The following is a 16,288-nucleotide window of genomic DNA, read 5'->3' as shown; positions in this document are numbered from 1 at the left end:
TATAAACTGTTTCCGAATATAGAAAAGGAAAATAACTGAAAAAGAAAATTACAGACAAATGTTATTTATAAACCTAGAGGCATATAACCTCTGTGGGATTTTGACTTGAAATTTCAGTCGAATCTCCCAAACTGGAGACAATGTTCTTATTTTTTATTTGTTCAACACTTGCCACTTTCCATTTTCCAGGCCCTTTTTAAAAACTGAGTACATAAACTTATTAATACACACGACAATCTAAAAGGAAGATACTATAACTCTCCAAGTTTTACATGGGAGGAAACTGAGGCACCAGGAAACTAAGTTATTAGCCAAAGGTCACAGAGAAATAGGAGATAGAACTAAGATTTCAATGGATGCCACCTGGCTTTAGAGCAGGGTTTCTTAGCATTGGTAATATTGACATTTTGGTCTGTAATTCTTTGTGTGGGAGGCTGTCCCATGCATTGCAGGATGTTTCACAGCATCTCTGGCCTCTACCCACCAAGTGCTGGTTGTTCTTCCACCCCTAGTTGAAACACCCTAAATTTATCTAGACATTGCTGAATTTCTCCTGGGGGTCCCTTCTATCCCAGCTTTTAATCTCACACCATACTGCAGTTAAACAGCACATTTAAATATATTCTCAAGAGGAGATGCTCGACATTGCCCTGTAGGGCTTACTGAAAAGGCCCAAGACGGTCCTGTGACCATCACTCACATTCAGGCTATATAAAGAGAAGGAAAGTTAGGGGAAATTTGTGGAAGTAGGGAGTTTGGGGAATCGTAGATTTTCAGCCTAGCTGAAATTTCTGTAGCATGTCCCTTCCTCCCCCAAGCCAAGTGACAGGGACTCCAGAGCCCAGGCAGGGAGGCTTGGATTCTCTGCAGGAGGGTGTCTGACTTGATGCTTGCTGAGCTGTAGGATCTGCTGGTCTGCTCTGGGCCTGCTGTCAGAGAAGATCCTATTGGGGTTGGAAAGTTCTTGCACCCCAGAGATATGGCCCTGGGAATGTGAAGGCTGCTTCTCACCTGGCATATTCTGAAGAAGGAGTTGGCTGGTGACCTCATCATAGCACTCTGAGGCAAAAAGGCAGTGTGGGGGCAGCCTGCTCTCACACAGATTGTTACATCAAGGACCGTTGAACATCTTCTGGGCTGAGTGGTTGCTGTGGAAAGTAGTTAGGCTTGGACCACCTGGAAGGTGACAAAGAGAGTGGCATAGTGGACTAGGAAGCAGTGGGGTCCATTGGCCCAGACAGGAAAAGAGACACAGGGTCTCAGGCAGTCTGTCAGAGATCTCAAGGTTAATTTCAATAAACCCAGTACCTCCAAATCAACCTTCTCCTTGTCAACTAAAGAAAAAGCTAGACTTTCAAAGAATTAAATTAATTTCATTTAGAGTCTTACAATTTCAACCAAGGAGAGCCTTTCAGAGTTCTGTTAGACTGTTCCAAAGCAGTGTTTCAACCCATACCTTATACATTATGTGGTGGAGTTTCTGTGCGTGTTCAGAAGTTACATAAAATGTACTCAGAAGTTACATTAGAGCAAAATCTCATCAAAGTTTGGGTGCAAGAGTACATCTGGCTACGGATCACAAAGGTATAATTATTAATCCTGTCAGATGTTATCTTATGGACAGGAAGAGGCAAAATCTAGGATCACTGAACTTATCTTTTCTAAAAATGCAGTGATTCAGGCAAGAGATGTGGGAATCTGTGCTCTGTTCTGCTTATCATCTTCAAGGCGTTCTTCCGGAGGGCTGCGCTTGTCACTGAGCCAGGGGTTTCTGAAGGTAGGCTGACAGGCAGAATGAGCAAACATTGCTTCTTCACAGCAAGGGCCATGTGGCTGGCCAGAAGCAGACATTTGCTACTTTATCTCACACCCTGCATCCCTAGAAAGCTTCCCCATTTGAATAGCTGTCACTGGGGCCAGCTACATAATTTGTGGGACCTGTAGCAAAATGAAAATATAGAGCCCCTTTTCAAAAGAGTGCCGTTAAAGGTACTAAAGTATAAAACCATTCCCTTCTTTTGTCTCTCATTCTTTACTATCAGGGTGGCATCTTTTATTTGCACTAAATGCCATGCTCTACCCTGGTGCAGGAAGGTGAGTGCCGACATTCACAGGTACCCAGGGCCCTGCAGGACCATCGGGTGCTGCTAAATTAAGAAAAAAAATATCATAAAATTGGAAAGGAAAGGAGACTTTATTTCCTATAAGGGATTATACCCTGCAAGGTGCCCATCCCTCAGACAGGGAGGTGTGCCTCTGGCTAAGACCAGGGAGAGGCACTTTCAAAGGAGCGGGGGTCGGGGGTAGGACCTTAATGCTGAACCAGTTGGCTAAACATACATGCCCAGCAGGTTATGGGAATAGCTATGCATATTCATGAAGGTGGTCCTGACACTTGCATATTGAACAAATATGCATGTATTTAATAACATATGACCCACGTTCACTTTGAGGTGGAGACTTAACATTTAAATATATTGCAATTAGGCTCTGTATGTCAAGAGGTGTTTTTGGGATGCGAAGTCAGGGAAGTACATAACCTCTGTAAGCTGGCCAGAGCTGGTCTATGGTTGGTGGTTTTCTTATCAGGAGAAAGTTACTGAAATCTTCTCCTGTCCAATCAAAGCTGAAGTTATGGCTGGTAGAACAGGAGGTCAGTTAGTTAGTGTCCAGTGCTAAGCTACAATTGTTTTAATACTGCTTATCTCAAGGCCAGTACTTGTTTAGCTGCTAGAGAAAAATAAAAACCTTGTAGCAGTTAGAACATAGTTTATTTTTCTTTAAGTGCAGGGGGTGAGTGTCTTAACCCTTGCGTGGCATGGCCTCAGGTCCTGTTTATAATTTGATACCTTATTGCCACGGAGTCTGCTCTGTCAGTCTTAAAATCTCTCTCTTTTTTTTTTTTCCTTTTTGTGGAGAACGGGGTCTCGCTATATTACCCAGGCAGGTCTCGAACTCCTGGGCTCAAGCTATCCTCCCACCTCTGTATTTTGCCATACTTTCAGGTCAGTTGTATCAAAATCATAAAAGGGAGGGGCATAGAATGAGGCTTTTCTGACCTCCTGTTCCGTCATGGCCATGAACTGAATTTTAAGGATTTTCTGGGGTCCCTTTCCCCGCAGGGGGTTCTTTCAGTCAGGAAGGGGCTTAGCATTTTATTTTTTGTTTAGTGCCCACGTGTGTGCAGGAGCACGTGGTCATAGGCTGCTGCCATCTCCCCGCTGCTAGCCACTGGCTCAACACTGCTGTGCCTGGCCAGGGGTGGGAACATCAATCTCTCCAACCCTCAGCAGATGGGTGAACACCAAGAGATGGCAACCTCCCAGCCAGGACACACTAATTACTTGAATAGGGAGTGGGCAAGGGGTTTGCTCCAGCCTGGTGGCTCTCCAAACACACTAGCACTGACAGCCCAGGGCACAGCTGGCTGCCACCATGACCAGCCCCAAATGCTATGGAAAGTGCATCCCATCCCAGCCTTCTCTGCATCTGTGTCTAGGCCTCTACCTGGGGTAGCAAGCAGCAGGGCATTGGACCTGGCAGGAGAGGGGGTTGGGAAAGAGAGGTCCAGAACCATCCCACAAGGTGGGACAGAGACAGAACTGCATGTGCCACACCCACATACCTGCAGTTTCCTCCCTTCTTCCTTCAGACTTCATTCACAAAACGAATTCTAAGATTAGATTATTATGAATTTCAAGATGGTGACTCCAAAGCATTAAACCCCAACGGTGAGGCTCCTGGTGAACTGCATACTCAGCCCTGCCTGCCACCTAGAGAACAGCAACAAACCAAGAGAGCTAAAGTACATATCATTAAGTAAATAGACTTCTGCAAGTTCTTTCCCTAATCCTCTCCATCCATTCCCCACTCCAAACCTGGTGGAATGAAGAAGGATGGGGGAGAGGTATGTATTAAAGACCAGATTCTACCTTATTCCTTATTCCTAGGACAGTTTCCTCAGTCCAGGGTTGAGGCCTGAACTAGTTGGGGGGTGGGGGTAGGGAAAACACACTAAAATCAGACAAGGCTTTATAAATGACTCCTGATATCCCAAAAGCTGTGAGATCAGCCTGAGGGGTCAGCAAGAGGCAGAGAAAGAATACCCAATAGAGCATGTTTGACAGCAATTGGTGAAAAATAAAGCCATTTTCTGTCTGTACCTACTACAAGTTCAGGTTATTTTGTATAAAACGTGGTTCAGCAATATAATATGTATAGCTCACATTAACAAATTAGAACTCACCAGGAATTCCATCAGTACAACCCATTACATACAAGGGGTAAAAGATAACATCATGATAGAATCAAGTAATTCAAATAACTTGAGTGATTTGAAATGGGCTGATTATTTTGGTCAAAATGGCATGTTGTATTGATTACTTGGTGACCGACATGCAATTAATTGCTCTTATTGCACAGAGACACATTATCTGTTATACAAATGAGCAATAATAATCTGATTCCATTGATATAGACCAGGGTAGTATTCCAAATAATCAAATAGACTTTATACTATTTTCAAATTCAAATCTCCCCTGAAGATATACGCTATGTGACTTTAAGGACATCATTTTGTAGAGCAACCATAGTTTAAACTTCCGTCCTTGTCTTTCTTTTACCTTTTTCTTCTTACCTGCTTCTAATTCATATTATCTTTATAAATCATATTCCGTTATTAAGGTTCCTTTTCACAAAACATTCTCATTCTCTTCTGTCTATCTGAACTGCATATTTATTTAAAAGCAATTTAGCTGGTCCCAAGGCTACTTTCCCATTGATTCACGATTTAATTTAGATATGACCTTACCCAAGATACAACCTAATTAAAAAAATATATTTTAAGTTATTTTGGGCAGTGTGATTGCTCCAAAAATTTATTTGATGTGTGGGTTTCTGTTTATAACACTTCTTTGAAGTGCAAAATCCTTGAAACACCTGCCTTGATGTTCTCTGATGAATTAAAAGAAATTATGTAAGTGTAAGTACTTCCTCGCTTACTTAGGGTCCCTTGTTGAGTTAGCTAATTTTGGAATTATTGGAACATATATGTCACTTTTAAAGGACACTGGCTTGTACCTCAAACTTCAGAAAGTCTTATTTCACAATACAAAATGTGTTTCAAAAGAGTTGCTAATGACATTATAATTTCACCTATTTTTGATTGTCTAAGGTAAGGAGGGGTCAACTAGCACCACAATTTTGTAGAAAAGCTTTGAAATACTCTTGCAGAAAATAAGTTTCTATAATGAACTGTACTGATCCTAGAATTAAGAATAATAGCAAATCCTTCAAATAACCTAACTTAATATTATGTATGTTAATAAATAAAATGTAGTTCAGTCTTTCCTACAACAAACTAAATATCAGTATATTAAAAAGAAAGCTACTGTAATTTTTTCTCAGTGACTTTGTGAAATCTCTTTTCTACACTTGGCCCCATCATGGACCAGAAATAGCATTATGATTCAGCAGGGGATTGAAAGGGAGGAACAACTGACAATGTTGTCCTGACAATGCTGAACTTCATCTGAGCCTGTGTGTTCCTGGAAAGTATCAAAGGTCTGGAAATCCCCGCCACATTTTGTATTCTGAGAAATGACCACTCTGCTCTCACATATTCCAAGATCAGGCCCACCTCTACCCTTCCCCAGTGAATGTGACTCACTTGCATACCTGGCTCTTTGAAGCTCTTGACCTCCTTCCTTTTCTTTGAGGTGTTTCTCATTAATAAATGCCCTTTCTATTGCAGTAAACTGAAAAAAAAAAATCATCATCTTAAATGTCCAGTGCATTTTGTTTTTCATGGTTTCCTTAAAAGAGAGAAAAAAAATTATGTCTAAGTTATTTGTTAAATCCAGGAAAGAAAAAATTTGCAGTTGGAAAAGCAAGACACTTGAGTGTGATAGAGTGTTTTAAAGCAGTGTTTACGGAGAAAGACTAGGTGGCTCCATTCCATAAATGAGGTAGTTGGAATATAACATTGCCTGCTTTGCCTAAGGCCTTGCCAAAAAATAACAGCAGCACCAGTACAGAATTGATGTTGAAATAGCAGTTTTCATGTCACTTCTTTCTCTTGCTTCTTTGAGGGTGTTGTTTATTTTCATTGAAATGTTGATCATAATAATGGTTATAGAAATAAATGTAAGTAGATGTAATTCTTTCTCTAATTTATCTCCATGTTAAAAAAATTGTATGTACAGGGGTGTGTGTGTGATTTGAACAGGCTTATAAGTGGCACAATAAGGAACAATAGATCTTACTCCATGAAGATTAACCCACCTGCAATAGATCTTACTCCATGAAGATTAATGCAGTCACAAGTTAGTTATGATTTTGTAGCAACTCATATGCAAATATTTGCAATCTCAGTTACTCTCTTACTTAGAAAGATGGCAAAGGTTTGCAGTGGTGATAGCAGTCATGGAAAGAAGCAGGTTTTCAATACATAGGAATGCTTTAATGTAAGTATTTTAGACAATGCAGAAACTTCCATTATGAAAAGGGAATGCCAGCAGACATATATAAGAAGGCTCTGCTTCATGGGGAAAAATGAACTAAAAATTTAAAAGGTTCTTCAATTACAGTAATCTACACCTCAGAGCTTCTAGGCAGACCCATGAGTGAGTCTGACATGGCGGGTTCTAGTTGCAGACAGGGATTCTTCTAAAGGAAATAAGTGCAGAAATTTGAATATGGCTAGACATTTCATTTTATCGAAAATAATTTTACTTCTAAATGTTCTTTACATTGTTAGTTGCAACCCATTTGTAATAGCATACAATAGGAAATGACAATAATGTCCTACAGGACGAGATGGGTTAAGTAAACTATGGTGCACCCATTCAGTGGACAGCTCTGCAGCATATAAAAATCAGTTTTCAGGAAAAAAGACATGAGAAGTTGTTTAGAATGCAGAGAAGAAAATCTGGCTACAAATAGACACTTTACCCAACACAATGTAAGTTCAATACGGGGAGGAGCCACGTCCATCTTTCGTTACTGTATCCCCAGCAGATAGTGCTTGATACAAGTGCTTAAATTAATAAACACAAGTGTTGACAAAAGGGTTCCATTTGAAAAAATGTAAATGATGTACAGAAAACCTCTAAGAATGTACATTAAAATGTTAATTCTGGGTAGATGAATTTTTTTTTTTTGCCAGTTGGTATTTAAAAATTATTTTTAATAATGAAGCTTTATTTTCTAACCAGAACAGAAACAATAAAACTAAGTTAAAATATACAATTTCATGGGTTTTCCAAAGTAGTTCCTATAAAATAGCCCATTTCTATATTTAGGCAGTTTACAGAGCTAGCTGGCTTCTTCTTAATCATAGAAAGCAGCTTATTTTCTGAAATCCTTGCATTTTATCCAGGCTTATCCCTCAGTGAACAATCATGCACAGTCTGTTCCGGATTGTGATGAGTAAATGAAGTGAAAATCAAAATGAGGTAACTCTTATATGCTGTCTTCACTCTCATATTTTTCAGGTAAACTGTGGTTTCAATTCTTCTTGGAGTAAGAAGCGAACAGAAATCTTGTTGCTACCAAGAAGAAATGAAGCTAATGGGAACAGCCCTCTCTTCACCGTCTTCACAAGCCACCAATCTCGAGAGAAGAAAACTGGCAAAACTCCTAGGAGCTCATTCCAAACGCTCTGATAATTCCCTTGAGCAGGAAACATATTTTCCTTCTCAGTGTTAGACGTACATTACTGAAGAATACAATGCCTGTATTGCTAGCCCTTAACAAAAGTTATGTTTGATTGGCTAACAACTGTGCATTCATGCTCCTCCAGAGGAATGCCAAGTGTGTGGGTGTGATAGAGACCCATTCTCCTAGACTAGATTGCCAAATGTATTCAGTGATGCGTTTGATTCAAAACAAGGAAATGAATATGCCCAGGGGAAGCATTTGACATATTGAATGTTATACCTCAAAGTATATGAAAAAAAACAGAAGAGCCCGAAGAACCTGAGTATTGGATGACGAGAACAGTGGAGATTTATTCTGTTCATTTGTATATTTGTCCCTTTTTAAACATCTGGTTTTGTCAAAATCAGAAATGTAATGCAATTGTAGTGCTTGGCTAAATAATAGCTACAAATTCCTGGCCATCTAGGATATTAATCTGTGCTGTATTTTGAAAATATAATCCTACCAAAATACTACTAGTAAATCAAACTTAAAACCCATTAAATAAATAGTTTTTTAAAAGTTTATTTATGGTCTATCTACAAAGAAATGGAGAAGGGTTTTAATATATTATATTAGCTCATTTTCACAGAGTATCCTGTAAAAATATAATCCTTGGGAAGTTTCAAAAGAACTGGAAAAGTTGTATTAAGAAAATAGAATGAAGTATCCCAGAGTTAGCCTGCTTGTGAGGGAAGTCATAATAGAAAAATAATTTTCCTTTTAATATTTTGTACCCAGGTGGAAGATACTTTTCTAGAACCCTCTGTGATTCACAACAGAGAACCAAAACCAATGTTATTGGTTTAAAAAGCAGAAAGTTTTGTCTCTTCACCTGGTGAAAAATAATTCAAATCATTTTGATTTACTTTATGGTGAAATAAAAGGAAATACACTGAAAGTAATACACCATTTAATTTATTTCTCTTAATTCAATCCCAGCAATCAAAATAGGTATGGGAGTATTTCCTGCCAAGGGCTTTTCTTTAAATTGAATCTTATTCAGAAAATACTCAAAAAAAAAGCATGCACACTGCCGATCTGCAAAATGAACACTGATCACAGGAGGTTTTTCTACTTAGCAAACAGTTATTTAATATCCACTTGACCTGGTTTACTTGGTTCAACCAAAGATATTAAGGATTACCATGGGATAAATACATTTTGTTCAGTTTTTTCACTCAATACAATACCTGGAAGCATCTCCAGTTGTTTATCAATTGAGAGTCCACATCCCTTTGGAGATGTTCTTTTCCTTTCTTTGGTATCCCCCTTTCAGAACTCACACAAGACAGTGTACATACCTCTATTTTAACATTCGTTACATGTGTTATAGCTCCAGTTCACTGCTCCTGTTGGCTATGCGCTTAGAGAAGCCAGGAATGCTATTTCATATTCATTTTTTTCAGTACATAACACTTAGTAAAGTACCTGGCACACACAGGTGGTCAATAAACATTTGTTGAATAAAGTGATTAATTAAAAACCTCTAAAAAGTTGTGAAAACAATACATCGTCTACAAAATGCAAGATGTCATTATTGATGACTGATGTATTAATTTAACATTAGAATGAGAAGAATGAGTGGAAATTTAGCTTCCCCTCTCCACTTATGCTCATAAATATATGAAACAATATTTATTTATTTATTTTTATTTATTTATTTATTTTATTTTTTGAGATGGTGTTTCACTCTGTCACCCAGGCTAGAGTGCAGTGGCGCAATCTCAGCTCACTACAACCTCTGCCTCCCACGTTCAAGTGATTCTCCTGCCTCAGCCTCACGAGTAGCACAGACTACAGGTGCATGCCACCATGCCCGCTAATTTTTGTATTTTTAGTAGAGACAGGGTTTCAACGTGTTGGCCATGCTGGTCTTGAACTCCTGACCTCAAATGATCTGTCCACCTCAGCCTCCCAAAGTGTTGGGATAACAGGCATGAGCCACCGCACCGGGCCTGAAACAATATTTAAATAAGAATAAAGACTTGACTGGAGAAGGAGATTGGAGATCCTTCACAGGATTCTTGACTGTGTGAGTGCAGGTGATACTACCTCAATGTAGGTATTCTTACCTAAGGAGGGTTGAGCTCTGGTAGATAACCAGGCACTTGGCTGGCAGTAAGAAACCAAATATCCTTGAATTATTGTTTAGAGTCCAGCTTTCTTCCCTAGTTAAATAAAGAACATTTCATGAAGAAAGAAGGAGGGTTCACATGAAGTAGTTACAAAGCCCTTCCCAATGGAAGACTGTTTTTCCCATAATACACATGCCTGTGACTCTTATTTATGGAGTCCAACTTTTCTAGGGCCTAAACTCTTTCTTAGATGTAAATAAGTCAGCTTTCAAATTCTCATTAGGGCAGGAGAGGCAACTGGCTCTTTCCCAGTTCCATCTAGGACTACCCACCTCATATTCAAGAGTTTTGTTTCGAAACATCGTCTGGCTTCAAAGTTGTATACATGTGAAATTCCCCTTCATACATACACACCCCAGTAAAACAAATTAAATAAAATGTACACAACGGGGAATAAAATCCTAGAATAGGTGTCAATGACATGGTTGTTTTCCAGAATGATTCTACCAACATGTCCTCCTAGGGATTTTCTTCTCTTTATCCGAGTTGAATCGGTGCTGGGGCTGCGTATCGATTTTCTTCTCATGAAGTCTTCTGAGTTTAGAGAGAGGGAAGTCTGGTCCATGTCAATCTCGCTGTCATGGTAACAACCATCGAAGGCCATGGCTTGAACTGCATCAATATTGTACATCCTAGAAATCTGTCAAAAAAAATTTTTTTAAGTAGGTCTTGAATATGGTTTTACAAATAGGAATTACAGTAGATAATGTTAATAAAGTTAAATATGATTTATCAGAACAGCAATATAAGCCAATTGGATTTGTTTTTCAACTTATTTTTCCTCTTTGTAGAAAACATAGCAGTATCCTCAGTCACTGTGTATATATTTTTTGGTCCAAAACTAAAACCATGTCATCGGTGATCCATTTATGCTTGGGGATGGGATAAGGAAAGATTTTAGCTGCTCCATTCAAATGCAAATTAGCCGGGCCTTCCCATTTTTGCTTAAGAGCACCTATAAATGATCCTAAGCCCAATTAAACAACACAGAATTGGTTTATTTTTCTGAAGGAACAAATTATCAATGCTTTCTGGCTCCAGTGCCTGATTGAATCAAAACTAAAATTTTCTTTAAGGTTTCACTCTGAGGAAGATAGCAGTTCTCACTAGTTTAGAGCCGTGTCTACAAAGCAGCTGTTACTAATTGCTCTTGGAGAAAACAAAATCACTTCTTGATTCATAGGGAAGTTCAAAAATGAACAAATAGAGAGAGGCTACTACTGGATGAAATTATTCAGAATTCAAATTGGAGGCTGTAGAATAAATTCTGCCAAAACATGTATTTGACTTATAGTGATTTAAAAATCTAATATTTTTCAAAAGACATGAAGACTCTTTTGTGCAGTGAGTGAACTAATTAAGGACCCATACTTGAGTTATGTTGTCCCTTTTTTTAACTTTTAAATTAAAATTTATTATTATTTTTTATGTATCGAGACAGGGTCTCGCTCTATCATCGAGGCTCGAGCGCAGTGGTGTGATTATAGCTCACTGCAGGCTTGACCTCCTGGGCTCAAGTGATCATTTCCATCTCAGTCTCCTGAGGAGATGGGACTATAGACACACATCACTATACTAGGCTAATTTTCTTTTCACTCATTCTCTTTTATTTAACTTTAAGCAGGGCTTGATCAGAAAGAAGAGCTCAGAGGAGTGAGGCAACACCAACACCAGGGCATACGATTCATCCAAGGCTCCCCCGACACCAGTTCCAGCCCAGATGGGGCTTGAAGTGGCTTGGAGTGCCCTGCCATGCTGGGGCAATGGAAAGCATGAAAGCCAAACCTTAGGACCCGAAGAGTAATATGTCTGCAAAGGCACCATCACTGTTGGGCACCCCCTGCAGACGTACACATAATAGATACATCCCCAGAGATAGTATTTTATTTTATTTTTAGTAGAGACGAGGTCCTGTTATGTTGCTGAAGCTGGTCTTCAACTCCTGAGCTTAGGCAATCCTTCTGCCTTGGCCTCCGAAAGTGCTGGGATTACAGGCATGAGCTACCACACCCAGCCAAGAAAGAAAATAGCTATTTTTCCTCTTTCTGAGCAATGGTCAGCACCAGGGATACGTTTTCCAGACTGGCTGTTCTTCTAGTTCTGAGTATCTCAGCGAGGGAGGCGGTAGGAATGTGTATATGAACATGATGGTACTTGGTGGTAGTGGTGTGTGGTGGTGGATGGTAATAATGTGAGATGGATGGTGGTGGCAGATGATGGAGGTGGTGAGTGGTAGTGGTGTGTGGTGGGTGGTGGTGGTGGTGAATGGTGGTGATGGATGGTTGTGGTGGTGAATGGTGGTGGATGATAGATGGTGGGTGGTGGTGTGTGGTGGTGGGACTGTTGGTGAATGGTGGTGGTAGGTATTGGTATCTGGTGGTGATGGTAGATGGTGCTCATGATGGTGGTGTTTGGTAGTGGTGGATGGTGGTCATGGTGGGTGGTGGTAAGTGGTGATGGTGGATGGTGATGGATGATGGTGAGTGGTGGGTGGTAGGTGGTGAATGGTGGTAGCGGTGGACAGTGGTAGTGGTGGATGGTGGTGGTCGGTGGTGAGTGGTGGTAGTGGTGGTGAATGGGGGTGGTGGTGGTAGGTAGTGGTGGGGGTGGTAGATGGTAGTGGTCATGGTTGGTGGTGTTAGTAGGTGGTAGATGGTGGTGAGATGGTAGTGGTCATGGTGGTGGTGGTGGGTGGTGAGGGGTGGTGATGATGGTGGATGGTGTTGGGATGGTATTGGTGGATGTTGGGTGATGGTGGTAGATGATGGTGTTGGATAATGGTGGTGGGTGATAGTAGGATGTAATGGTGGTTGATATGATGGGTGGTGGTTGGTGATGTTAGTGGATAGTGGTGGTATTGGTGGATGGTGGTGGTGGATGGTGGTGAACAGTGGTTGATGATGGTGTTGGGTGGTGGGGATGGTGGTGGTGGATATGGGGGATGGTGTGGTGGCCGGTGGTAAGTGGTGGTTGGTAATAAGTTGCGGTCAGTGGGTGAGTAGGTGGTGTGTGGTGGTGTTGGATGGTGGTTGGGGTAGACGGTGGTAGTGGGTGGTAAGTGATGGGTGGTGAGCAGTGGTGGTGGTGGGTGGTGGGTGGTGGTGTTGGTGGATGGTGGTAGAGGGTGGATGGTGCTGGGTGGTGGATGATGGTGGTGGGTGGTGGATGGTAGTGGTAATGGTGGTAGGGGAGTGATGAAAACAAGTTTTGCCTGATTTGTTTTCATAGAGAGGAACTCCATTGCAAGGCCTAACACTCCAGCCCTTTCTCATCGTCCCTCGGTCACTCTACTGTAGTGGTCTGGGAGAAGACACTGGCATGTTTGGCTCAGTCCCTTTAGAGTCCTCCATTTGGTGTCTGCATTGGTGTCCAGGTCTCTTCTCTGAAATGAAGTGAAAAGATACTGTCCTTCCAGGGATAGGCCTGAACATTGTTTTGCCAGTGACCAAGACAGTGAGTACATTTAAGCTAGTGATGAACTATTAGTGAGCCCTCCTGCTCACAGATCTAAGCAACATTCTCCAAACTGCTTGACATTGTTATATCCATATATCTGGCTCCCACAACTGGCTCCCTAATACTGGCTTCCAAATCCATATGTATAGAGAGGTGTCATCTATTAGCCCCCAAACCCACAGACATTTCTTCTACCCAGCCCCTCTCATTGCATCCTATTTCTTCCAAGGGATCTCATCTCACTGGATTTGCTCCCACTCTTCCTAGTAATACTCTTATTCCGTCAGGGCAGGTGTTCTGGGCACCACTCACAATAAGAACTTCCATTTGTATAGCACGTTATTTGCAAAGGTTTTAGGCCCTTTTATTATATCACTTGATCATCACAACAGCCCTGTGAAGTAAATGGGGAAGAAATGACACCATTGTGTAAGCACAGAAGGGGTTTAGGAAACTTAACCTGGAACACAAAGCTGGGATGTGGTGGATTTGGTTTGCCATCAAGACTTCCTCTTCTTTTTTTTTCTTTTTTGAGACAGCGTCTTCCTCTGTCACCCAGGCTGGAGTGCAGTGGTACAATCACAGCTCACTGCAACCTCGGCCTCCCAGGTTCAAACAATTCTCCTGCCTGAGCCTCCTGAGTAGCTGGGATTATAGGTGCCCACCACACGCCCGGCTAAGTTTTGTATTTTTAGTAGACATGGGGTTTCATATGTTGGCCAGGCTGGTCTGGAATTCCTGACCTTAAGAAATCCACCTGCCTCGGCCTCCCAAAGTGCTGGCGTGAGCCACTGCACCTGGCCTGCCATCTCTTCTTCTGACTTCAATCATTTCTTCGTTTTGTCCCACTAAGACATGAATGGCAAATAGGACATTCCTTTGAGATAATTGCATTTATTTGAGATAATTGAGGATGCTCAGAATGGTGGTTTCCAGGTCCTGAGGGTTGGGGAATATGGGAAGTTGCTCTCTGATGGGTATAGAGTTTCAGTTATGCGAGACGAAAGAGCTCTGGAGATTGGTTGCACTACAATGTGAATATACTTAACACTACTGAACTGCACACTTAAAAAATCAATTCAGATTGTAAAATCTAAGTTATAATAATTTTACAATTAAAAATTGAAAAGCAATTTTTAAAATGGAGGATGCTTATTACCTGGAAAGAAGTTCTGCATAGTGGTACACAAAAAGATGGTGTATAATATCAACAAGTATAAAACAATCAGGCAGTGTGAACACATGTTGTGTGGCAGGTGGGGGCAGGGAGTTGTAGATATTTTTGAGTCAAAGGACTAGATGGAGGTGAGCCAAAAGTACTTCAGTGCCTATTTCTTGTGTTAGCCACTCCCCGTATAAAAACAAAATAAAACACGAAGAAAATTCTTTCCCTCCTTACACATTTTTCCTGTCACCTTTCACTTCACAGACTATCCAAATCATTGCTATCCAGTCTGGGTAATAGACCAATAGCATCAGCATCACCTAGAGCTTATTAGCAATTCAGAGTCTCAGGTCCCACCCCAGACCTCCTGAATTAGAGTTTAACAAGGACACAGGTGATGCCTACGCACCACTGCCGCATACTGCTCTAACAGCTCCTGGTTTCCTTACCCCTGCATAGCACTTACTGCGGGTATGTATGTGACAGGCAAACATAGTCACATGCTGCTAGCAAAGAAATGAAAGCATCTGCAAGAAAACAAAATCAGCTATTTTTAGAGCTTTGACTCAAAGGATGTAAAATCAAAGGATGAAGTGAGCATTCCATAGCTGAATTGCAACTGCAGTTCTGTTGGCTGAGAATCTGTTGGCAAATCACTTCGTTTCACTAGAATTCTGCTTCTTCATTTATAAAATAGAGATGATAATCTCTGCGAGATCTATACTGGGGGTTGACATGAAAGTTCGGTGTGAGAAGAGGATATAAAAACACTCTGAAAGTATGAGATGCTCTCAGAAGTAGAAAAAATAAATAATGTTTGGGTGTGTATAAAAGCTCATGTAAAAAAAACCTTAAACCAATGTGAATAGATTTCATTGAAGTTATGGGTACACGTGTATAGCTATTCTCTATATAGGATGTGTATGTATACATATATACTATATGCACATATATATGTGTGTGTATGTGTGTTTATTCTCTTAAGTGTAGACTAGAAACGAATGACTCTTATCAGTTAAGTTTCTGAAGTACAATATCTTATGTAAGTTCTTGTAAAAAGTAGGAAACTGGTGCCCAAATCCTCTGTGAAATGAAGCAGGTAGAGAGCAATCTATCTGTATTTATTAAACAATGTCACAAAAAACATGGATAACATTGAGAGCCCAGAAGGCACCTCATTTCTAGGATACTGTCGGGGGAAGAACCTCCCTTTATGCTCTACCACTCTCCCGAGTGACAAGAAGAGAAAAGTAAATGCTGGCTCTCGGTGGAGAGAAACATATCATTTACTGGTTGAGAGTGCACACACAGCCTTTGAAGTCAAGGAGACCCAGAAGCAAAGCCCGATTCCTCTTCAGCTGTGTGACCTTGGCCAAGTTACCACCCAGCTGCATTTATTTCACCTCTGTGAAATGAGGGCAATAAAATACTGACCTTACTATGAGAGTTAACTGACACAATATGTTAGATGGTTCGTATGATGCCAATATATAATAAACCCCCATTATGTGTTAGCTATTATTATTATCATGATCATCCACTTGAAAGAATGTGGTTTGTATGTCAACCCCTTTTATTCAAAGGGTACAGTTGGGGGAAAGGAGCATATTGAAAGAAATTCTGCACACACAAAACCTCCTGGTGAAGGTGAGTGAGGATGAGAAAACAGCCAGCACAGAGCAGAGAGTAAGGTTCAATGTTAAATTGTCACCATACTGTCAACTTGCCTCTTGACAAGCATATGGACTTAACACAAAGGCTTACAACACTGTCAAGAGAGCGCAACAGATAAGGATAGTCTTTTCCACATTCCCCAAGGGATCTGATAGTC

At 40.7% G+C, this 16,288-nt stretch overlaps 1 protein-coding gene across 1 annotated transcript in view; it reads right to left on the bottom strand.

Annotated features, from left to right (window-relative positions):
• Positions 1 to 10,049: 10,049 nt before the first annotated feature.
• The window catches only part of GABRR3 (gamma-aminobutyric acid type A receptor subunit rho3), a 103,266-nt gene continuing 97,027 nt past the window's right edge, over positions 10,050 to 16,288 (bottom strand). Inside the window, exon 12 of the mRNA XM_050782107.1 lies at positions 10,050 to 10,476. Within this exon, the coding sequence (XP_050638064.1) occupies positions 10,177 to 10,476 (300 nt within the window). The 3' untranslated portion in view covers positions 10,050 to 10,176. The remainder of the gene's footprint in view (positions 10,477 to 16,288) is intronic.

Source organism: Macaca thibetana, chromosome 2 (assembly GCF_024542745.1).
Source record: "Macaca thibetana thibetana isolate TM-01 chromosome 2, ASM2454274v1, whole genome shotgun sequence".
NCBI lineage: Eukaryota > Metazoa > Chordata > Mammalia > Primates > Cercopithecidae > Macaca > Macaca thibetana.
This window is presented reverse-complemented; position numbering and strand designations above follow the sequence as displayed.